At 40.2% G+C, this 25,568-nt stretch overlaps 2 protein-coding genes across 4 annotated transcripts in view; both read left to right on the forward strand.

Moving 5' to 3' along the window:
* Nucleotides 1-4,026: 4,026 nt before the first annotated feature.
* Nucleotides 4,027-18,619, forward strand: LOC143291780 (out at first protein-like). The gene is made up of 4 exons (XM_076601931.1): nt 4,027-4,310; nt 7,544-7,678; nt 8,712-8,889; nt 10,962-18,619. The coding sequence occupies exons 1-4, from the start codon at nt 4,119-4,121 to the stop codon at nt 11,234-11,236; spliced, it is 780 nt and encodes a 259-aa protein (XP_076458046.1). The 5' UTR covers nt 4,027-4,118; the 3' UTR covers nt 11,237-18,619.
* A 6,009-nt stretch (nt 18,620-24,628) lies between these two features.
* LOC143291781 (uncharacterized) overlaps nt 24,629-25,568 on the forward strand; it is a 70,496-nt gene continuing 69,556 nt past the window's right edge. For all 3 annotated transcript variants that reach the window (XM_076601932.1, XM_076601934.1, XM_076601935.1), the window contains exons 1-2: nt 24,629-24,843; nt 25,392-25,430. In XM_076601932.1, the coding sequence (XP_076458047.1) occupies nt 24,766-24,843; nt 25,392-25,430 (117 nt within the window). In that variant the 5' untranslated portion in view covers nt 24,629-24,765. The remainder of the gene's footprint in view (nt 24,844-25,391; nt 25,431-25,568) is intronic.

Here is a 25,568-nt window from a genome sequence, read left to right on the forward strand (position 1 = left end):
CAGCCTCTTCTGTACGAGTTGCTTGGTTTGCAAGAACTGGTTTTCCTTCTTCTGGCAGTCTTTATCGGAAATGTGATCCTGATGCCATATATGCAGTGTGTTCAGGAGCTTGGAGATTCCAGAGTCGTTCTCGTCAAACCAGTCTTTGTGGCTCCTCTGTACAAAGCCGAGTGTGTCAGCTGCATCTCTAAAGGTGCTCCATACCTCTTCTACATCAGTAGATGCAGGAATGTCTTGGAGAGCTGCTTGGATTTGCTGCTGCAGCACGTCCTTGGTGATAGGGAGGCGGTGGATGTTCAGCTTCCTAGGGGGTTTCTGCCTGGCTGGTTGGAGCTTGCGTGCAAGTCTGATGTTCATCTTGCTGCATACCAGGCGATGATCCGACCAACAGACTGCCCCTCTCATGCAGCGTGTAATGGAAACATCACCTCTGTCCCCCTGCCAGACAACCACATAGTCCAGCATATGCCATTGCTTGGAGCGGGGGTGCATCCATATGTTCTTGTACTTGTCCACTTGTTGGAAGAGGGTGTTGGTGATGGTCAGTCCATGCTGCACGCAGAGCGAGAGCAAAAGCAGTCCGTTGGAGTTGCACTTGCAAGTGTCGTGCTGTCTTAGGACTTTTGGTCACGAGGAGAAGTCCATGCCGACGCGGGCATTGGAATCCCCAAGGATGATCAGCCTGTCCTTTCTGTCTACCGCTGAAATGGTGCCTCCTTGTAGAAAGCTTCTTTGATGTCATCAGGGTTGGTCATCGTCGGGGCAGAGCAGCTGATGACTGTGGAAAAGCGATCCTTGGACAGCTTCAGACGCAGGGTCATCAGCCTGTTGTTTATCCCACGTGTAAGGCTGTCAAGCTGTCGTGCAAGTTTAGTTCGTATGGCAAAGCCCACGCCTGAGCTTCTTGGGGTGCCATCTGGCTTCCCAATGCAGTAGAAGGTGTAGCGCCCTCCAACTTCCTCAAGCTGGGTTTCACCGGCAAACCTGGTTTCACTTAGGGCTGCTATGTCCACCTGGTAGCGATCAAGCATTCTAGCAATGAGCGCTGTGCGTCTTTCTGGACTGTCGTCTCTGTCGAGTAGGGTGCGAACATTCCAGGCACCCAGATTCAGGGCATGACTCCTGGTTCTTTTTTTCTGTTGTTTTCAACCGCAAGTGTTGGATGTCCAAGTAGGTGCGGTTTCCTGCTAGGTACTAGGCGAGGCAGGCTTTGTTTAGGGATCCTTTTATCTCCCCTTCCCCATGTGGGGAGAGCAGTGCTGTCCCTAAAAAGGGCTGCTCTGTGGGAGGATACGGGCGCCGCATCTGCCCCAGTCTACGGCGGACGACCATCACCCCACAGTGGCCGCCTGCGTGCAGAGTCGTGACTAGGAACTGCCAGCAGCATCCTCTGCCTGTCCCCGTTACCACTTCTCCATCGCCGCAGGGCTTGGGAAAGCTGGGTGTTGAAGGCTAGCTTGTCGTTCCGACATTAGCATGGTTGCCTGACCAGCACAGGTGACCTTTTTTTTTTAGTGAGGAGGAGTTGTGCAGTCACTTCCCCACTCTAACGCCTACCGACGCTCACAGTCCCACAGGTGCAGATACTGCCACGTGTAGGACGGCCTCGGAAGGTGCAGGTTTTTTCTTCGGAGCTCCGTCTCCTAGGAGGACTTCCAGCCAAGGATAAGAGCTCCTCCTGCCCAGCTTTGGTCATCCTCTTCCGCCTTCACAGCCCTGGTCCGTCGTTGGGAGACTTCACACGCGGCAGGTAGTACTGGGTTACATGGTACCAGTAGCAAGGGCTATGCCCCTGACCTGACTCACAAAATGACAGATAGCGGTAAATCTATTGACATAATTTTATTTGGACTTCAAAAAAGGATTCAATTCTGCCCCACACGAAAGACTTATTAAAATTAGCCTCGTATGGTATCACTGGTAACTTTCTGAACTGGACAAGAAGCTTCTTAACAGGTAGAACACAATTAGTTAAGATAGGAGAAGAATAGTCAACTTGTGCAAATGTAATCAGTGGTATTCCACAGGGCAGTATTCTTGGACCAGTACTTTTCACAATATATATATAAACTTGAACGACCTTCCTGATTGTGTACAAAGTATGTGTAAAATTTTTGCAGATGACACTAAAATTTATGGTGTTGCACGCAACAATCTCACATTAGAAACTGATTTATATACACTACAAGAATGGTCTGACAAATGGAACATTTATTTTAATGTTTCAAAGTGTAAAGTAATGCACATAGGGGGGGAAATCCAAATGACAATTACCATATGAAAATAGAAAATACAACACATAATATTAAGAAATGTCATAGTGAGAAAGACCTAGGAATAATGTTTGACAATAAACTTTCCTTTGATACACATATTGACAATAAAGAAAATACAACACAGAATATTAAGAAATGCCATAGTGAGAAAGACCTAGGAATAATGTTTGACAATAAACTTTCCTTTGATACACATATTGATAATATTATAAATATAGCCAGTCAAATGATTGGTGTAACTAAGAGAGCCTCCAGTTACTTAGACAAAGATATATTTCTCAATTTATATAAAGCATTAGTTAGATCGCATGTAGAATATGGTAATATTGTGTGGCACCCATACCTTAAGAGACAATCCTTTGCATTAGAAAGGGTCCAAAGAAGAGCAACGAAATTATTAAAAGAATGCAAGAATACGAGTTACCAACAAGACTTACATACTTAAATCTACATTCACTAAAAGGTAGAAGAGTAAGAGGATATTTGATTGAAACTTATAAGATATTAAATAACATAAAATTAATTATGTAAATGAAAGACATATCTTTAGAATGTCGGACTATGATAGTACAAGGAACACAGTAAAGAAAATCAGTTTAGAACACTGCGAGTGCAACACCAACATTAGAAAACAAGAGAGGCAAGGCCTCCAAGACTCACTTGTGATACTCTTTTAAAAAAATCCAGGCTTTTTATGTATTGAGTATAATTTCAAACTGTAAAGTTTAAGATGAGAAAGATCAGTTTAAAGCAAATTAAGTCCCCTAGCAGTAATTACAGAGTAATTTCCCTTTTTTACTATCTGCACCAAAACGTTTGCAAAATAAATAAAACTTCCATGCTTAGCAAAAGAATTCCTGTTTGAACAAAAAAATGATAATGGCTGCCGTCTTGTTGCTGGGTCAGAATATCAGATCAAAGTGCCAAGTTTAGAGAATGCAAAAAATATAAATATAACAGTAAATGCAGTTTGCGTATAATTAGGCTTCATTTAAAAAAAAAATTGTGCCCATCCCAGAGGTGCAATATTGTTTTAAACAAGATGACTGGAAAGAACTGAATTTTTCCTATTTTTATGCCTAATTTGGTGTCAACTGACAAATTATTTGCAGAGAAAATGTCAATGTTAAAGTTTACCACGGACACACAGACACACAGACACACACACACACACACACACACACACACACACACACACACACACACACACACAGAGAGAGAGAGAGAGAGAGAGAGAGAGACAACCGAACACCGGGTTAAAACATAAACTCACTTTGTTTACACAAGTGAGTCAAAAATTAATTGGCTAACCGAATTGCACAAACATGAAATGCACAACCAACCGAAGTTAAACTTGCACAAAATACTAGCTCGTTCAAAAATATCCTTGACACCAGCACCATCTTAAAAGAAACATCTTTCGACTATCATGAATAAAACAAAATTTCTTGCAGAAGTGTACATGCGTGCACCGCCGGCCCAGCAACAACAAACAAAAGAAGAAAACAAATAAATAAAATAAAATGGAAGAAGTGAAGATGAAGATTCGATGGGGACATAAAAAGGCCGAGAGGTCTAGGCAGATGACTGCCAGTCTCTATACTACTACTACTACTACTACAACAACAACTACTACTACTACTACTACTACTACTACTACTACTACTATTCTCAAATATGGAACATTCCTGAATGGATACATCACGTTTTCATCTCGTCAAGCCTTGATCTCCATTTCACTTCCGGTAATAATGTGGCAAGATGGTTGACAAACTTCAAAGTCTGTTTTCCTTGCTTTATGACTAGCGTTCTGGCAGCTAGCATTCCTTGTCAATAGGCAAAATGCGTTTACTTTTCGGCATAGCAACATTTTGTTGCTGGTCGGTGTTTGGTCAGCTTGTGGTCAATGTGAAAAACAAAGGAGAAGAGGTGATTGTGGAAAGCATTCATGCCAACACAACATCCGACACAGTGACGTTGGAGTACCTCAACACTGACGGCACTCTTGTCACTCTATTCATTGATTTTAAATCGGTAATTAATCATCGTTCGTCTTCCTGCATGTCATTGTCTTCATTAATTTTAAATCGTTTAGTAGTCATCTTTTGTCTCTGCTCGGTTTTCATTTTAACTCGTGATCTATCCTTCTCCTGAACCCTTTCGCTGCCAGGAAAATAAGATTTAAGTGAAATCTATTTGCCAGGGGTTTTTTTCGCAAAAAAAAACGCGTATAAATTTTTTTTTAAATTATGTGCTGTTTGTTATTTGAGAAAGATCCATAAAAGTATATATTTTCTGAAAGGTAAATGAATAAAGAGTACAAAACACATAATGTTATCCCATTATTTTTATATATATTTTAGTGATATGCTGTTGTTTTGAAATCAGTGTTTTGTTTTTTGTCACATTTTCAACTTGTTCATTGCAAACATTTGTCAGGTAATTTGCACTAAAATATTTTCTGGACAAATGGATATCTGCACACACAAAATCATACTAGAACAGCCACAATAATTTTTTTTTTTTAAAGAGACAGATACACAATGCATTGTGACTTTTCCAAGTGATAATATGGATGTGGGGCCACGCCCCCTCAATCTCCACCCCCCTCCACTTCACCCCTCTTACATGATCACTTTATCCAGTTCTCATTAGACCGCGTTGGCTGAGTGCCAAGAAAATCGCCCACCCTGTGTCCTGCTAATAATTCAGTTAGTTTGTGTCATCTGCTACGGTTGTGCAGCTGGCATCACTCACTGATAGTCGTATCTTGGCCACTCTCTTGATTGCTCCCTTTATTTTCTATCAAATCAACCTATAAATGTTCATCACTGTCTTCTCCTTCGAATTTACACTTCAATTCTTTCTGAACATCAGCTAAAGAAAGTAATCTTCGTTGATTTAGTTCGCCACGATCGCCTGTCTTGAGCACGGCATCAGTCCGACATTTTGTTGAGCGAGCAAGGAAAGGAGCTAGGCAAATCACTGCGACAGTGACCCAACCAAAACGTTCAAATAAAGAACTGCCTTATGACGTAGATGGGGTTTTTAGCCATGAATAGAATCCAGAAAGATTCCCCAAGCTGAAACAACCAGAATTTTCGTCAACGAACTAAATGCAAACCAGGGAAAAGTCCCAATATTTTGATGACAACTTACCTCGTTAATGTGGCAGCGAAGCATACATGCTTGCCATGACGAGTTATCTCGTCATATAGGCAGCCTAGGGGTTAAAGCATGTAGTAAAAGTTACTAAAAGAAAACATTTTGTACAAAGTTTAAGTTTAGCTACATACTTTGGTTTGGTTGACTCTAGACATAATATTTTGCATTGCTACTAGTCAGTGTCTGCACCATTCAGTCACCCTCTGCTTTGAAAACATCTCTCAAAACCCGTCCTTTCAAAACTGCCTGTCTTTACTTCTTTTCTTGCATTCAGTTTCAGTTTCAGTTTCAGTAGCTCAAGGAGGCGTCACTGCGTTCAGAGAAATCCATATACGCTACACCACATCTGCCAAGCAGATGCCTGACCAGCAACGTAACTCAACGCACTTAGTCAGGCCTTGAGGGAAAAAAAAAGGTGAATGAATAAGCTTACACAAATAAATAAATAAATAAATAAATAAATAATAATTATAAAATAAAAAAGGTAGTAGTAATAATAATAATAATAAATAAATAAATAAGATAACAATGATGATAAATAAGCAAATAAATGTAAAACATGAAGACACACATTCACACATACACCCACACATGCATAACAGATATGCACCAGACATGCAGTTTCACAGATATGAAAGCACAGTTAAATACATATAAATGTACATGAGCTCCAACACACACACACACACACACACATTACCCTGCACCTCCTCTACCCCCCTCCTCCACACACTCATTTCTAGGTTACGTATTGCAGCTTCCACGGCACACACACACACACACACACACACACCCATTGAATCAGTAATGAATCAAGCATGATACTTTTCCGCCGTTAGGCGGAAAATCGCCGTGGTTCATTACAAATCAGCCGTTCAAAATATCGATCCGCCGCCAGTGAAGATGATTCCGCCGCACGAAACTTTGATTTCCGCGGAGCGACACATTTCAATAAATTCTGGAAGGCGGGGGTCATTTTTGGCTCTGCACCGGTTTCCAATCAATGATTATCATAGTAGGCCTATCCCAGAATTCACTTCCGCTTCGCGGGAAGTCTCGTTTGTTGACCGGCTTACTCTAGGCTACAGCGACGTAGATCTAGGCTACAGTGAACGACTCACACAAATTGTCAATGCCAAGGCCTGTTTTCATTGAACGGACAGCTAAAACATCTTCTTTTGATCGAGATTCAAAGAACAAATGGAGATGGGAATGGGTGGACAAAACTGTTGAAGATCAGCGAGATCAGAGTAAAACTAAAAGTTTTCCTGTTTCTGGGACAGACCTGTTTGGATGACTTAACTTTGCTGAATGACATTTTGCTGTTGGATAAATTTACCTGTGGATTGGTGGTCCGGTAAGGCTATAATTCATGCATGATCATTTTTTATCATGCTAACAGCGTTTCTTTGTAATGTTCTGTGTGCTTTTCTCACACCCAGTTTGCCCCTTACAGTAACAATACTAATTTTTCCAGGTAAATTCTAACACATGGAATGGGCTTGCAAGGATTGCTCCAACTGACTTTTTAGTGTCTATATAGACTATATACTAATCAATAGACACTAAAAAGTCAGTTGGAGCAACCCTTGCAAGCCCATTCCATGTGTTTTGTTGTTATGTGTTCTTACTCTGATTTTATATATATATGGCTAATTCGTGTTCAAAATCTCAGATTTCCCCAGAGGAGCATGCCCCCGGATCCCCCCCTCCCCCCCCCTTTTTTTTTGGGGGGGGGGGGGGGGAATGTACCATGTTAAGCCTCGTTCTAAAGATGGGGGGGGGGGGGGGGGGGGGGGGGGAGTAAACAGTTACACTAATTGAGAAAATCCATGTCTGTATTAATTAGTCTTTTATTTTTGACACTGTTGTGGGTTCAGTCCACAGAAAAAAAAAATCCTCTTTTTTTTTCCAATTTCAGCTGCATTTTTTGTTGTTGTCTGATTTTCCTCTTTTTTTTTCCTGCCTTGGTCAGTTGGTGGCATGCCTGATGAATATTGAACATGTGTATGCTTGTTTCTGTAACACTTGCAGTTTTAAAGGTTTAAATGAATCTTCCTTGAAAACATTTGTTGACCAATGTACACACATGTATGCTTCAGGAGGCCCAGCTGTTCCGGGTGATGATGGCAGGGGAGGAGGAGTTGGGAGCTACGGAGCCCCAGACCATGTGTTTCATCACACGCTTCAGTCACAGCGACTTCATTTCTTCTGATGCCATGTCCAAACTCAGACAGGTAAAACTTTACACAAGCATCAGTTGTTTCAATCACAGGGACTTCATTTTTTCTTATATGTCCAAACTCAGACAGGTAGAATTTAATACACAAGCATCACTTGTTTCAATCAGTGAATCACAGCTACTTCATTTCTTCTGATGCCAGTCATTTAGATGGTACACATTCCTCATGGTCTTGACACTAATCATTTGGATGGTACAAATTCCTCTTGGGGTCTTGGTCTTGACACTAATCATTTGCATGGTACAAATTCCTCTTGGTTGTGACACTAATCATTTGCATGGTACAAATTCCTCTTGGTTGTGACACTAATCATTTGCATGGTACAAATTCCTCATGGTCTTGACACTAATCATTTGCATGGTACAGATTCCTCTTGGTTGTGACACTAATCATTTGCGTGGTACAAATTCCTTATAGTCTTGACACTTTTCATTTGCATGGTATAAATTCCTTATAGTCTTGACACTTTTCATTTGCAATTGCATGGTACAAATTCCTCATGGTCTTGACACTTTTCATTTGCATGGTACAGTTATATTACAAATTACAAGAAACCAAGTTCCCCATGTGCAGCATGCACTTAGCACACATGAAAGAACCGATGGCAACAGTACGGTTGCCCCTGGCAGAATTCTGGAGAATAATCCACTCTAATAGTAATACATGTATGTATGTGTGTGTGTATGCACATGACTGAACTCTGAAGCATTACTGAATCAGTGAATGACACAGGAAATGAATGATGAGTTCCTTAAGGCAGTCGGTCAGTCAGCTCTTCCCAGGTAGGCAGCCTGTTACAGGTGCTGTTGACTAGAGGTGTGTTTGCAAAGTGCTTTCAGTTTGGTTTCTGACCGAAAATAGGCGTTATATTATATATCAATAATGATTATGTTAATGATATTAATGAAATTAAGAATAACGTATGATATTGATAATAATCCTTCATTCCTTGCCAAAAGAGGAGACAGTACCACCCATTCAAATTGAAACAGCCTATCCTATAAAGATCTTTTTTGTTTTTCTTCAGAAAAATCCAACAGCCATCCGTTCTCCAGAAGAGGAGAGGACACCTGGGACATATACACATGACCTTCGAGTTGACCTTGTGAAGAGTCATGTGATCAGTCCACACATCTACAACGTCTGTCAGGAGGCCATAGACTCCATATACTTCACAGAAGCAGATCTTCACACCATTTCCAGATGTGTGTATTTTATCTGCTACTATGATACTTTGCTTTACAGAAGCAGATCTTTGAACCATTTCCAGATGTGTGTATTTATCTACTACTATAATAATCTACTTTACGGAAGGACATCTTCATACCATTTCAAGATATGTGTATTTATAACAATTTTAGATACCTTACTGTTACAGAAGCACATCTTCACACCATTTCCTGATTTGTGTATTTTGCCTGAGTTGGTGTTCTCACTCTAAACAAATGAATTACAATAAGATTAAGAATTATAAAATGGCTTTTAATCATTTCTAGAGTGCAGTTCTTTTGGAAGAAAGTACTCATTGCGCATGCACGCCCGCATGCACGCGCGCGCGCACACACACACACACACAATAATTACATGGTCTGCATGCCCCAGAATTCAATGTTTGTTTGTTTCATTTCTTTTGTCTCACAAATTGCTATGGTGTATATGGGGAGGACTGTTTCAACTCTGTTCAAAGACTGTGACGGATGTTTTTAGCTCTGTTCAAAGATTTTTTTTGACGGATGTTATCAGCTCTGTCCAAAGATTGTTTGTGGCGGATGTTTTCAGCTCTGCCCAGTGGATGTTTGTGACGGATGTTTTCAGCTCTGACCGAAGACTGTGACGATGTTTTCAGCTCTGACCAAAGACTGTGATGATGTTTTCAGCTCTGACCAAAGACTGTGACGATGTTTTCAGCTCTGACCAAAGACTGTGACGGATGTTTTTAGCTCTGACCAAAGACTGTGACGGATGTTTTCACCTCTGACCAAAGACTGTGACGGATGTTTTCACCTCTGACCAAAGACTGTTTCAGTGTTTGTGATGGATATTTTCAGCTCTGTCCAAAGACTGTTTGTGATGGATGTTTTCAGCTCTGTCCAAAGACTGTTTGTGATGGATTGTTTTCAGTTCTGTCCAAAGACTGTGATGGATGTTTTCAGCTCTGTTCAAAGACTGTGATGGATGTTTTCAGCTCTGTCCAAAGACTGTTTGTGACGGATGTTTTCAGCTCTGTCCAAAGACTGTTTGTGATGGATGTTTTCAGCTCTGTCCAAAGACTGTTTGTGATGGATGTTTTCAGCTCTGACCAAAGACTGTTTGTGATGGATGTTTTCAGCTCAGTTCAAAGACTGTGACGGATGTTTTCAGCTTTGTCCAAAGACACTTGTTTTGTGACGGATGTTTTCAGTTCTGTCCAAAGACTGTTTTTGATGGATGTTTTCAGTTCTGTCTAAAGACTGTGATGGATGTTTTCAGCTCTGTTCAAAGACTGTTTGTGATGGATGTTTTCAGCTCTGTCCAAAGACTATTTGTGATGGATGTTTTCAGCTCTGTCCAAAGACTGTTTGTGACGGATGTTTTCAGCTCTGTCCAAAGACTGTTTGTGACGGATGTTTTCAGCTTTGTCCAAAGACACTTGTTTTGTGACGGATGTTTTCAGTTCTGTCCAAAGAGTCTTTGTGATGGATGATTTCAGTTCTGTCCAAAAACTGTTTGTGACGGATGTTTTCAGCTCTGTCCAAAGACTGTGATGGATGTTTTCAGCTCTGTTCAAAGACTGTGATGGATGTTTTCAGCTTTGTCCAAAGACTGTTTGTGATGGATGTTTTCGGCTCTGTCCAAAGACTGTTTGTGATGGCTCTGTCCAAAGACTGTTTGTTACGGATGTTTTCGGCTCTGTCCAAAGACTGTTTGTTACGGATGTTTTCATCTCGGTTCAAAGAGTGTTTGTGACGGATGTTTTCAGCTCTGTCCAAAGACTGTTTGTGACGGATGTTTTCATCTCGGTTCAAAGAGTGTTTGTGACGGATGTTTTCAGCTCGGTTCAAAGAGTGTTTGTGATGGATGTTTTCAACTCTGTCCAAAGACTGTTTGTGACGGATGTTTTCAGTTCTGTCCAAAGACTGTTTGTGACGGATGTTTTCAACTCGGTTCAAAGACTGTTTGTGACGGATGTTGCTCTGTCCGAAGACTGTTTGTGATGGGTGTTTTCAGCTTGGTTCAAAGACTGTGATGGATGTTTTCAGCTCGGTTCAAAGACTGTTTTTATGACGGATGTTTTCAGCTCTGTCCAAAGACTACACCACCATGATGGCGGCTATGGAGAGACAAGTCCCAGCCAAGTTTGCACGCTGCATGGACACACCAGAAATTGACAAGCCATGCCTGTGTCGTTTTGACATGTGCATCGGCTGGTACCCCTGTGGCCTCAAGTACTGTCACGGCAAAGACACCATTGGCAAAGTGGTCAGTTACAGGTGTGGCATCAAAACCTGCAAACGCTGCCTCAGCTTCTTCCATGTTGTGGACACCAAGCGCAAGTGTTTATGGGACAAGTAGCATCCAATCAGATGCCATGTAACAGTTAATTTATAGGACTAGTAGTGTCCAGTCAGATGTCTTGTAATAGTTAAGTTATTGGACAAGTAGTATCCAGTCACATGTCATGTTGTAGGTAATTTATGGCACAAGTAATGTCCAATCAGCAGTTTTGTTACAGTTAATTTATGAGGCAAGTAAAATCTATTCAGTGGTCATGTTACAGTTAGTTTATGGGATAAGTAATGTCTGGTCAGCTTTCACATTACAGTTAACTTAAATTTCATGGAACGAGTAACATCCAATCAGCAGTCACATCACCGTTTATTTATGGGAAAAGTAACAGCCAGTCAGCAGTCACATCACCGTTTATTTATGGGAAAAGTAACAGCCAGTCAGCAGTCTTATTACAAGGAGTCAGACCACAAGAACTTGTCAGCTGCATCTCGACTATCAGTCTACAGAAACCAGAAAAAATGCTTCAGCCTGCACCAGGCCTTGCCTTTCCAAATCAAAATGGAGGGCACAACTCTGAACAATGTGTGGAGATTTTCATGTACCTGGGAAGCTGTCTTTCCTCAACTTGCAGCGTGGACAAAGAGGTCTCAGACAGACCAGGTAAGGCAGGTGCCTTCTTCAGCAAGTGGTGGATAGAGGGTGTGTTGAACGGGGCATCACAATGACCACCAAGCTGGCAGTCCACAACTTGGTACAAGGCTGTTGTCATCGTCTCCCTGCTCCATGGCTGTGAGACATGCTGCTGTACAGGAAACAGACCAGAGCATTGGATGCTGTACAGGAAACAGACCAGAGCATTGGATGCTGTACAGGAAACAGATCAGGGCACTGGATGCTGTACAGGAAACAGATCAGGGCACTGAATGCTGTACAGGAAACAGATCTGAATGCTGTACAGGAAACAGATCAGAGCACTGAATGCTGTAATCAGAGCACTGAATGCTGTACAGGAAACAGATCAGAGCACTGAATGCTGTAATCAGAGCACTGAATGCTGTAATCAGGGAACTGAATGCTGTACAGGAAACAGATCAGAGCACTGAATGCTGTAATCAGAGCACTAAATGCTGTAATCAGGGAACTGGATGCTGTGCATGAAACAGATCAGAGCACTGAATGCTGTACAGGAAACAGATCAGGGCACTGAATGCTGTAATCAGAGCACTGAATGCTGTAATCAGGGAACTGAATGCTGTACAGGAAACAGACCAGAGCACTGAATGCTGTACAGGAAACAGACCAGAGCACTGGATGCTGTACAGGAAACAGACCAGAGCACTGGATGCTGTAATCAGAGCACTGAATGCTGTACAGGAAACAGACCAGAGCACTGGATGCTGTACAGGAAACAGATCAGGGCACTGAATGCTGTTCAGGAAACAGATCAGGGCACTGAATGCTGTACAGGAAACAGACCAGAGCACTGGATGCTGTACAGGAAACAGATCAGGGCACTGAATGCTGTACAGGAAACAGACCAGAGCACTGGATGCTGTACAGGAAACAGACCAGAGCACTGAATGCTGCACAGGAAACAGATCAGGGCACTGAATGCTGTACAGGAAACAGACCAGAGCACTGGATGCTGTACAGGAAACAGACCAGAGCACTGGATGCTGTACAGGAAACAGATCAGGGCACTGAATGCTGTTTCCTACAGATCATGGCACTGAATGCTGTACAGGAAACAGATCTGAATGCTGTACAGGAAACAGATCAGAGCACTGAATGCTGTAATCAGAGCACTGAATGCTGTAATCAGGGAACTGAATGCTGTACAGGAAACAGATCAGAGCACTGAATGCTGTAATCAGAGCACTGAATGCTGTAATCAGGGAACTGGATGCTGTACATGAAACAGATCAGAGCACTGAATGCTGTACAGGAAACAGATCAGGGCACTGAATGCTGTAATCAGGGAACTAAATGCTGTACAGGAAACAGACCAGAGCACTGAATGCTGTACAGGAAACAGATCAGGGCACTGAATGCTGTAATCAGAGCACTGGATGCTGTAATCAGAGCACTGAATGCTGTACAGGAAACAGATCAGGGCACTGAATGCTGTAATCAGGGAACTAAATGCTGTACAGGAAACAGACCAGAGCACTGAATGCTGTACAGGAAACAGATCAGGGCACTGAATGCTGTACAGGAAACAGACCAGAGCACTGAATGCTGTAATCAGAGCACTGGATGCTGTAATCAGAGCACTGGATGCTGTACAGGAAACAGATCAGGGCACTGAATGCTGTAATCAGAGCACTGAATGCTGTACAGGAAACAGACCAGAGCACTGGATGCTGTAATCAGAGTACTGAATGCTGTACAGGAAACAGACCAGAGCACTGGATGCTGTACAGGAAACAGACCAGAGCACTGAATGCTGCACAGGAAACAGACCAGAGCACTGAATGCTGTACAGGAAACAGATCAGAGCACTGAATGCTGTACAGGAAACAGACCAGAGCACTGAATGCTGTACAGGAAACAGATCAGGGCACTGAATGCTGTAATCAGAGCACTGAATGCTGTACAGGAAACAGACCAGAGCACTGAATGCTGTTCAGGAAACAGACCAGAGCACTGAATGCTGTACAGGAAACAGATCAGGGCACTGAATGCTGTTCAGGAAACCGATCAGGGCACTGAATGTTGTACAGGAAACAGACCAGAGCACTGAATGCTGTCAGACCAGAGCACTGAATGCTGTACAGGAAACTGATCAAAGCACTTGATACTGTACAGGAAACAGATCAGAGCACTGGATCAGTTCTACCTCTGATGCTTGCCTAAGGTCATAGGCATCTCATGAAAGGACAGAGTTACCAGTGCAGAAGTGCTTTGCAGAGCAAAGATGGCTGGTATGGAAGCACTCATCATGAAATCCTTTGGTGGGTTGGACATTTAGTCAGAATGGATGACACATGATTGCCAAAGATAGTATTCTTCTCCAAGCTTACTGCTCACACAAGGAAAAATCAAAAGACCACTGAAATGTTCCAAGAACTGCCTGAAATATTTTCTTTGGGCCTGCAGTGTTCCCATGCTCAAGTGGGAAGCCCTTGCCACTGACGTAGCACTTGGTGACTGGCTGTATAACATTAAGTTCTGGTGTTTGAGGAGGTATCCTCAGGACCTCATCCAGGAGTGTCAATCCCACACAAAGAGAGGATATGAGAACTATCACCTGCTATTGCCTGCTACAGTGCACCTGCATTTGTGTGTCTGCCTTTGGCCTGCATACTTGTGTCTGGAGTGACTGATGTCTTCATCGTTGGCGATAGACTTCATGATGTTGATTGTGGAATGTAGGTATTTCATTTTTGACCCAAATCAAATAGCTGTGTCGTAAAGTGATCTTCATTTTTACCTAAATCAGACGTCTGATAGCTGTGTTGTAAAGTCATTTTCATTTTTGACTCAAGTCAGACATTTCATAGCTATGTCGTAAGTGATTTTCATTTTTGACCCAAGTCAGATATTGATAGTTGTGTCGTGAAATTATCTTCATTTTTCTGACCCAAATCAGACATCTGATAGCTGTGTCGAAAAGTGATTTTCATTTTTGATGCAAATTAGATGTCCGATAGCTGTGTTTGACCCAAAGCAGATCTTGATTGCAGACGTCTGATCGCTGTGTCCTTCCTTCATCACGGAGAGGTTCTCACTGCTGGTTGTAAAGTGATTTCCATTAAAATTTAGCCATTTGGCTGAATTGTTTCTGAAAGTTCCAGAAAAGAGTCACTTGTGCATTTGTTTTAGAAATGCAGGTTGCTCGAGATATTTTTTGAAATTTGATGGTTGTCATGAAAACAGAACAGAGGAATATGAACATTTTAATTCAGAGGAAAACATTCAGAATGAGAAGGGATCATTTGTAAGATTCACACTATGCAAATGTGACCAGATATTATTGAATTATTGCAAATATTAACAATTAAGTGGCATGATGATAATGTGTTGTACATGTGTAACATGATATGGCATGAAGTTTAGCATTTTGTTTTGAAAATTGTATTTGAACATGTGTTCACACTTAACTGAAAGTGAAATGTGAAATTGTGGTGTTTGTATTCATGCACATTAAGACCTACCTTTTCCCTCATGTGACGCTATGTTGCTTTTGTCATTGCTGCATAGACCTACTTTATTCATAGTGTGATACAGTGTTGACCTGGTGTCATTCTCCACTGCTGTGTCAGGTTTTTCACATTACTTCACTTTGAGCGTGTTGCAAATGCAATACTTTTATTTTTTTGAAAACCTATCTCCCAAAACATTGTTATTTGTTTGTTGGCTGAATAAGTGAATTATAAATACAACAACAAACCATTGCCAACTCAACTCAGTGAGTCATTGTACTTGTCAGACAGTTGTAGGAAGTCCAGTGATCAGTTTGTGTAACTCAACTCAGTGAGTCATTGTACTTGTCAGACAGTTGTAGGAAGTCCAGTGATCAGTTTGTGTAACTCAACTCAGTGAGTCATTGTACTTGTCAGACAGTTGTAGGAAGTCCAGTGATCAGTTTGTGTGCCAAAGATTCCTTCTCAAGCTCTGTCAGTATTTCAGAAAACAATAGACAGAACAATCTTCCAAGTTGTGAAAGAGATATGAGGAATGTATTTCACTTTTTCTTTCACTCATTCTTTTACTCTCTCTTTCAGTAAACTTCCGATTTCCTTCATCTGTGGAAGAGATTTCAATCTTGTTTGATCAAGCCCTAAAATTCCAACACTAAGTCAATATCAATTCAGTTAGTCATTGTAGAAATCTATTTATGTGTAAATATTTGTCCTGAATAAGTTATTTAGTATCTAATTGGTAATTTGGTAAGGATTATTTCAAGGAATTGATATATTAATAACAGATGTCTAGATGATGAAGTGTAGCTTATGCAGTGCTACTGCTGATGATTTTATATCAGCTGATTTGATGGAAAATCCATACCCCTGTTTGCAGCGCACAACATCAGTTTTTATCAGCTGATTTGATGGAGAATCCATACTCTGTAGCGCACAACATCAGTTTTTATCAGCCGACATGATGTAGAATCCATACCTTTTTTGTAGCGCACGACATCAGTTTTAATCAGCTGACTTGATGGAGAATCCATACTTCGTTTGTAGCGCTTGACATCAGTTTTTATCAGCTGACTTGATGGAGAATCCATACTTCGTTTGTAGCGCTTGACATCAGTTTTTATCAGCTGACATGATGCAGAATCCATACTTCGTTTGTAGCGCACAACATCAGTTTTAATCAGCCGACATGATGTAGAATCCATACCGTTTGTGGCGCACAACATCAGTTTTTATCAGCCGACATGACATAGAATCCATACCCTGTTTGTAGCGCTTGACATCAGTTTTTATCAGCTGACATGATGTAGAATCCATACCCTGTTTGTGGCGCACAACATCAGTTTTTATCAGCTGACTTGATGGAGAATGTATGCCTCTGTAGAGCACATCAATTTTCCCAAACTTGACGCTTCATAAAAAAGAATGTGTATGGGCCTGTGTATGTGTGATGTGTACATATGTCATGAGTGTTAGCCATGCGTGTGGGGGTGTAGGTGTTAGTGAGCATGCATATGTGGGATGTGTACATGTCCTGATGTGCTGTGAGTGTAAGGACATGTTTATGCAATGTGTACATATGTGTGTGTGTGTGTGTGTGATGTGTATGTATGTGTTTTGCATGTATTGTATATATTGTGTGTGTGGTGCAGAATGTACCATTCTCATTTTCATGATCTGTTGTATATCTGTTTAATAAAGATATTAATGTCTTATTGAGCAATCAGTTTACTAGTTTTTGCATTTTTATTTTGTGTGTGTGTGTATTTTCCAATAAACTTAAAGTCAGCAACCATTTAACTACACATAGCATTAGTGTAGCTAAATTGATGATGTAATTCTTTTGTTCCTGAAAAGGAAATCATTGCTGAAATATATTATGATTTTTATCACTGACAAAATGTTTAAAAAATCTGTAAGCATAACAATCCTTCCTGTGTAAAGAGTGATAAAAGTCAGGCCCTAAACATTTTTATGACTCTTTTCACTGACAACATGTCTTCAGCTGTAAGTGTAACAAGCTTTCAGTTGTTATTGTCACCTTTCACTGAATAGTGTTCTCTTCCACTTTCAGCTGTCATTGTCACCTTTCACTGAATAGTGTTCTCTTCCACTTTCAGCTGTCATTGTCACCTTTCACTGAATAGTGTTCTCTTCCACTTTCAGGTGTTGTTGTCACCGTTCACTGAATAGTGTTCTCTTCCACTTTCAGGTGTTGTTGTCATCTTTCACTGAATAGTGTTCTCTTCCACTTTCAGGTGGTGTTGTCATCTTTCACTGAATAGTGTTCACTTCCACTTTCAGGTGTCATTGTCACCTTTCACTGAATAGTGTTCTCTTCCACTTTCAGCTGTCATTGTCACCTTTCACTGAATAGTGTTCTCTTCCACTTTCAGGTGTCATTGTCACCTTTCACTGAATTGTGTTCTCTTCCACTTTCAGGTGTTATTGTCACCTTTCACTGAATACTGGTGTTCACTTCCACTTTCAGGTGTCATTGTCACCTTTCACTGAATAGTGTTCTCTTCCACTTTCAGGTGTCATTGTCACCTTTCACTGAATAGTGTTCTCTTCCACTTTCAGGTGTTATTGTCACCTTTCACTGAATAGTGTTCTCTTCCACTTTCAGCTGTCATTGTCACCTTTCACTGAATAGTGTTCTCTTCCACTTTCAGCTGTCATTGTCACCTTTCACTGAATAGTGTTCTCTTCCACTTTCAGCTGTCATTGTCACCTTTCACTAAATAGTGGACAACAGTGGTGTTTGGTTAACACTCTCTCTATCCCTCTCTTTAAAGTTTTTGAAGATTTGTTTTTTAACAGTTGAAATGTGTTGAGCTGGGGTTTGTTTCATTAGTTTTGCTTTCATTGTATTTGTGACGAAGTCATGTTTTTCTGTTATGTTTAGATCATTTTATTGAAAAATTATTCCATATATGTTTTTAAAGAGTGTATGGAATGGTATTAAGTGTTTCTGGTTCTCAAAATATGATTCATTTTATCATCTTGATAATTATAATATGGTGTTACAGTAGTTATCTAACAAATAGTCACATATTTATCCATCTATCTATTTTATGTGTGTGTGTGTGTGTGTGCTGGGTGTATTTGTATGAGTGTTGTGTTAATGTGTGTGTTGAGTGTGCCTGTGTGAGTGTGTATGTGTATTGAAGATATGGGGGTTGGGAGGAGGTGTCTTGGAAAGCTTCCATTTTAAATGAGATGTTTGAAATGCATGTCATAAGGACGATAACGCTTTTGTATTGAATAAAAAGAAATATTAAAATTATCTGTACTGCCAATATTCACCTCTTCTGCGTTGATGTTGGGGAGAGAGTGTATGTGCCTGGATATGCACTTTGATATTTTCCCCCCAAAAAAGTGTTGTGAAAATATATTTCCCCCCCCAAAAAAAGTGTTGTGAAAATACATGTCAAATAGAAAATAACAACACAGTGTAAAATCCAGCTGGACAGTGCCATCAGTATGTATTGTGTAAATAAGAACACAATGTAAAATCCAGCTGGACAGTGCCATCAGTATGTATTGTGTAAATAAGAACACAATGTAAAATCCAGCTGGACAGTGCCATCAGTATGTATTGTGTAAATAAGAACACAATGTAAAATCCAGCTGGACAGTGCCATCAGTATGTATTGTGTAAATAAGAACACAATGTAAAATCCAGCTGGATAGTGTGACCAGTATGTATTGTGTAAATAAGAACACAATGTAAAATCCAGCTGGACAGTGCCATCAGTATGTATTGTGTAAATAAGAACACAATGTAAAATCCAGCTGGACAGTGCCATCAGTATGTATTGTGTAAATAAGAACACAATGTAAAATCCAGCTGGACAGTGCCATCAGTATGTATTGTGTAAATAAGAACACAATGTAAAATCCAGCTGGATAGTGTGACCAGTATGTATTGTGTAAATAAGAACACAGTGTAAAATCCAGCTGGACAGTGTAATCAGTATGTATTGTGTAAATAAGAACACAGTGTAAAATCCAGCTGGACAGTGTAATCAGTATGTATTGTGTAAATAAGAACACAGTGTAAAATCCAGCTGGACAGTGTAATCAGTATGTATTGTGTAAATAAGAACACAATGTAAAATCCAGCTGGACAGTGCCATCAGTACATGTTGTGAAATTACCAAACATCTGTCAGAACAGCGGTCACAAACCAAGAGCAACTGCACACCAGAATCATCACACACCACTCCACATGTATGTATGTCACTTACGTCAGCTTTCATCATTTTTCCATTTGTGGACTGATGTCAACTTTTGTTTGTTTGTGTATTGCTTGTGACTAACTAAACACCCAAAACAACAATTATTCTCTCTCTCTCTCTCTCTCTCTCTCTCTCTCTCTCTCTCTCTCTCTCAATATTTTCTTCTCTTTCCAGCTGTGTCACTCAGAATTATGTTTCTTGTGTTACATAATTATTGTGAAAAATAAGACCTTAACTGAAGATGATGTAGTCAATGTAAAGATTGAATTCATCAGTCTGTGGTCTCCTTTGGAGCACACTAAAGACATCAATCAATGTGCACAAAAGACATCAACCAATATATCATACACTAAATACATCAGTCAACACACTAAAGACATCTTCTTCTTCTTCTTCTTCTGCGTTCGTGGGCTGCAACTCCAACATTCACTCGTATGCACACGAGTGGGCTTTTACGTGTATGACCGTTTTTACCCCGCCATGTAGGCAGCCATACTCCGTTTTCGGGGGTGTGCATGCTGGGTATGTTCTTGTTTCCATAACCCACCGAACGCCGACATGGATTACAGGATCTTTAACGTGCGTATTTGATCATCTGCTTGCATATACACATGAAGGGGGTTCAGGCACTAGCAGGTCTGCACATATGTTGACCTGGGAGATTGTAAAAATCTCCACCTTTTACCCACCAGGCGCCGTCACCGTGATTCGAACCCGGGACCCTCAGATTGACAGTCCAACGCTTTAACCACTCGGCTATTGCGCCCGTCTAAAGACATCAATCAACATATCAACATGCACTGAAGACGTCAATCAAAATATCAACATACACTAAGGACATTGATCAATATATCAATATACACTATAGACATCAACACATCAACATTCACTGAAGACATCAGTCAACATACGCTGAGGACATTGATCAATAAATCAACATACACTATAGACATCAATCAACATGCACTAAGGACATCAATCAATATATCAACATACACTATAGACATCAACACATCAACATACACTGAAGACATCAATCAACATATCAACGTACACTAAGGACATTGATCAATATATCAACATACACAATAGACATCAACACATCAACATACACTGAAGACATCAATCAACATACACTAAGGACATTAATCAATATATCAACATACACTATAGACATCAACACATCAACATACACTGAAGACGTCAATCAAAATATCAACATACACTAAGGACATCGATCAATATATCAACATACACAATAGACATCAACACATCAACATACACTGAAGACATCAATCAACATATTAACATACACTAAGGACAATATATCAACATACACTATAAACATCAACATACACTGAAGGCATCAATCAACATATTAACATACACTAAGGACATTAATCAATATATCAATATACACTATAGACATCAACACATCAACATACACTGAAGACATCAATCAACATATTAACATACCCTAAAGATATTAATCAATATATCAACATACACTATAGACATCAACACATCGACATACACTGAAGACATCAATCAACATATTAACATACACTAAGGACATTAATCAATATATCAATATACTGCAACATGTACTGAAAATGTCAATCAATATATATCAGCATTCACTAAAGACATCAATCAACATATCAGCACATACTGTATCAACATACACTAAAGGCATTTATAAATAAACATACTGAAGGCATCAATCAACATTTACTAAAGACACCAATCACCATGCACTAAAGACATCAATCAACATAACATACACTAAAGATATCAATCAACATACTGAAGGCATCAGTCAACATACTGAAGGCATCAATCAACATGCACTAAAGACATCAATCAACATACTGAAGGCATTTATAAATCAACATACTGAAGGCATCAATCAACATACACTAAAGACATCAATCAACATACTGAAGGCATCAATCAACATACTGAAGGCATCAATCAACATGCACTAAAGACATAAATCAACATACTGAAGGCATTTATAAATCAACATACTGAAGGCATCAATTAACATACACTAAAGACATCAATCAACATACTGAAGGCATCAATCAACATACACCAAAGACATCAATCAACATACTAAAGACATCAATCAACATACTGAAGGCATCAATCAACAATATATATGATCAACATGTACTGAAAATGTCAATCAATATATCAACATGTACTGAAAATGTCAATCAATATATCAACATACACTGAAAATGTCAATCAATATATCAACATACACTAAAGACATCAATCAATATATCAAAATATACTGACAACATATTTCAATATATCAACATGCTGAAGACATCAATCAACATATCAGCATAATACTGAAGACATCAGTCAATGTACATTGAAGACATCAATCAACATATAATATCAACACATACTGAAATTTCATACACATAGAAATCAAAACAGAAAAAAATGAAACAACTGTTTGAGTATATTACTACAAAATAATCTAAAAAAAAAAAACCAACAAAAAACCCCAACAAATCATACAGTTTATAAGCAGCCAGTGAAAATAGCTTAACATAACTATTTGATTCCGTAAAAGTAATTTGCAAAAGTGTAAAAACAAATTGAACACAAAATCATGTATGTTGTGGAGCTAATTAAGCTTGCACATCTGCCAAAATAATGTCATGGGAAACTCCAGATATCACTGTCCAACTTATGTTACATGCTCATGGCTGCTTCATCGAAACGTGTTTGTGCAGGTATCTTTACACCTAACCCAAGGTATTGATGCATACACCCAGCAACTGATAAATGTGTTTTCTTTCTCTATCTTTTGTTATCAGTTGAACAGTTATTAACAAATGCAATATGCACATTTAAAGAATCTTTGAAAAGAGATTTTCATATCATATATGGGTAATTTATTTGCATGTTAAATATGCGCGTCTAAAAATCTTTGTAAAGTGATTCCCATATGATATGATGGAAGAAAGTGATTTCCATGTTATACAATTAACATATGATTATCATAACAGGGCAGCCAGAGTTGTTCACACCACACTTGTTTTTTGCCATGACCTGTTCCTAGGGTTAGTTTTCTGTAAAACAACATTCATGGTGTGTCCTGTTGTCCCATTGTTTTCTGTAAAAACAAATATTTCATTCATGGTTTGTCCCATTGTTTTCTGTAAAAACAAATATTTCATTCATGGTTTGTCCCATTGTTTTCTGTAAAAACAAACATTTCATTCATGGTGTGTCCCATTGTTTTCTGCCGGTAAAACAAACATTTCATTCATGGTTTGTCCCACTGTTTTCTGTAAAACAAACATTTCATTCATGGTTTGTCCCGTTGTTTTCTGTAAAACAAACATTTCATTCATGGTTTATCCCGTTGTTTTCTGTAAAACAAACATTTCATTCATGGTTTGTCCCGTTGTTTTCTGTAAAACAAACATTTCATTCATGGTTTGTCCCATTGTTTTCTGTAAAACAAACATTTCATTCATGGTGTGTCCCGAGTGTTGTTTTATTTGGTTGTTTTCTGTAAAAACAAATATTCCATTATTTTTAGATTCTAATTTCTCACCTCATGAGTTAAGGCATACGTGTGAAGTATGTGTATCATATCAGTACATATATGAACTTCATGTGTCCTATCCACTGAGACATAGATACATCTGTCTATGGTCCCATCTCTCCCGTTTTCCTCTCCACCCAGCAGGTGCGTGTTCCCTGACTCAGGTTGAGGAAGACTGAAAGTGTGAATGAAGAATGGCGGCCCCGCCTTCCAATGCTGAAATAGAGAAGGGAAACCAGGAGGACACTATCGTCCTCGACTTCTCAAAAGCGTTCGACAAAGTCAGCCATACCCTACTTGTCCACAAACTACGTCGTTACGGTATCAGAGGATGCACCAATGCCTGGATCAAGGACTTCCTCAAGGACAGACAGCAGGCTGTGGTAGTGGAAGGAACAAGAACCGACCTTCTGCCCGTGGAATCTGGCGTCCCTCAAGGCTCGGTTCTAGGGCCGAGTCTCTTTCTTCTGTACATAAATGACCTCCCTGATGGCATCAAGTTGAAGATCCGCCTATTTGCTGATGACACCCTGTGCAGCAAGACCATCATGAAGAAAAAGGACGAGCAAGTGCTGCAAGAAGATCTACATTCCCTTACCATCTGGGAGAAGAAGTGGTCCATGGAGTTCCATCCACAGAAGTGCTCAACGTTGAGAGTTTCCCGGAAAAGGGACAAGACCGCCCCTGCATATGAGCTACATGGTCAGAAGATTGAAAACGTCAGCACCACTAAGTACCTGGGCGTCAACATTCAGGACAATACGCAGTGGGAATCCCACACTGACTCCATCACCAAGAAAGCCAGCAAGACCCTAGGCTTCGTCCGGCGCAACCTCAAGATCGGCAACAAGAAGACAAAGGAAACTGCGTACAAAGCCCTTGTTTGCCCACTTCTTGAGTATGCAACCACCGTCTGGGATCCCTACACTGCAAACGAGGTTGAGGCCCTCGAGAAGATCCAACGAAGAGCAGCAAGATGGGTCTCAAATCGCCACCGCCAAACATCATGCGTGGACTCCATCCCCGATTCACTCAATTGGCCTCCCCTACAACAGCGCCGCAAGAAAGCTTGGACATGTTCTGCAAATTCCACCATGGTATCATCTCCATCAACGTGCACTGGCTGGCCAGTTCGCCATTTTTTTTTTTTTTTTTTTTTTTTCAATTCTCACAACAGCGCAATCCTCAGCGACCTCCTCAAACTACAACAGAATCATCAATATAATGATGGTTGTATAAAGGAAGAAGAAGAAGAAGAAGAACCTGAACAACCCAGTATGACTTCACTGCCTCGATGGCTGTTAAACATACTGACAGACAATTCTCTCTCTCTCTCTCACGCACACACACGCACGCACACACACACACACAGAGTAACAAATTGAGTAACAAACATCACCACGTTCTTCGTTTAATTATATTCTTAATTGGTAAAACTGTCAAACGGCATAATGTGTAGCTTCAGCAAAAATTTCAGCGTCCTGCACGAAGATGGCGTCCCTTGTTACAGTGTGTACAGCTCTGCGTGAATGATAACATAAGAGGTTCTGCTTATCATGGAAGCACTGTGCACTTTGTCATTTAATCGTCTGTGATGCCAGCGAGAGTTGACGTAATAGATTAGTTATAATGGAGGAGGATTATCATAAAACTGGACTGTACCGATGGCAGAGACAGGCGAAACCCAGAGTGTATTCACGGTCACAGGTAGGTACTATTTCTCACGACTTCCTCTCTTTCTTCCTCTTTGTCTGGCTGCACCCCCCCCCCCTCACCCCCTCATCCATCTCTCTGTCTGTCTGTCTGTCTGTCGTCTGTCTGTCTGTCTGTCTGTCTGTGACTATCGTGTATGTGTCTCTCCGTCGACATGTCTCACTCTCCACTGTCTGTCCGTTTCCTCCCTGTCTGTCAGCCTGTCTGCCTCTCTTGTCTCTGATCTCTGTCGACCCCCCCCCCTGCCCCCCCTCTCTCTATATATATCGGACACCAGAAGTACGAGAACTTTATTTTTTGTATTTTTTTTAAAGCAAACAAACAGATAAACAAGAGAAATATTTATTTAAAAAACAACAACCCAACAACAACAACAAAAAACAAAACAAAAAAAAACCCAGCATAAATATCAAATGCGCCTGTTTGCAGACAACACTGACGGTCAGCTTTCACCACATGTTTGCAACAACACTGGGGTTCTTTTGTAAATGATATCCCGCTAACGATAAATTAAGTTAAACTAGCTATTTTTACATTTTCAGAAAGTTGCAACAACAGATGACATACAAGAATGGTTACAGGTGAGAAGCTTAGAAATTATTGAATATTTCTGTACAAATATTTTATTTGATTAAAATAGGAGTGTACACATAGTAACATTTGATACATTGATGTTATTATCTCTAGTTTGTGTGTGTGTGTGTGTGTGTTTTGATTGA

The sequence above is a fragment of the Babylonia areolata genome, chromosome 17 (genome assembly GCF_041734735.1).
Source record: "Babylonia areolata isolate BAREFJ2019XMU chromosome 17, ASM4173473v1, whole genome shotgun sequence".
Taxonomy (NCBI): domain Eukaryota; kingdom Metazoa; phylum Mollusca; class Gastropoda; order Neogastropoda; family Buccinidae; genus Babylonia; species Babylonia areolata.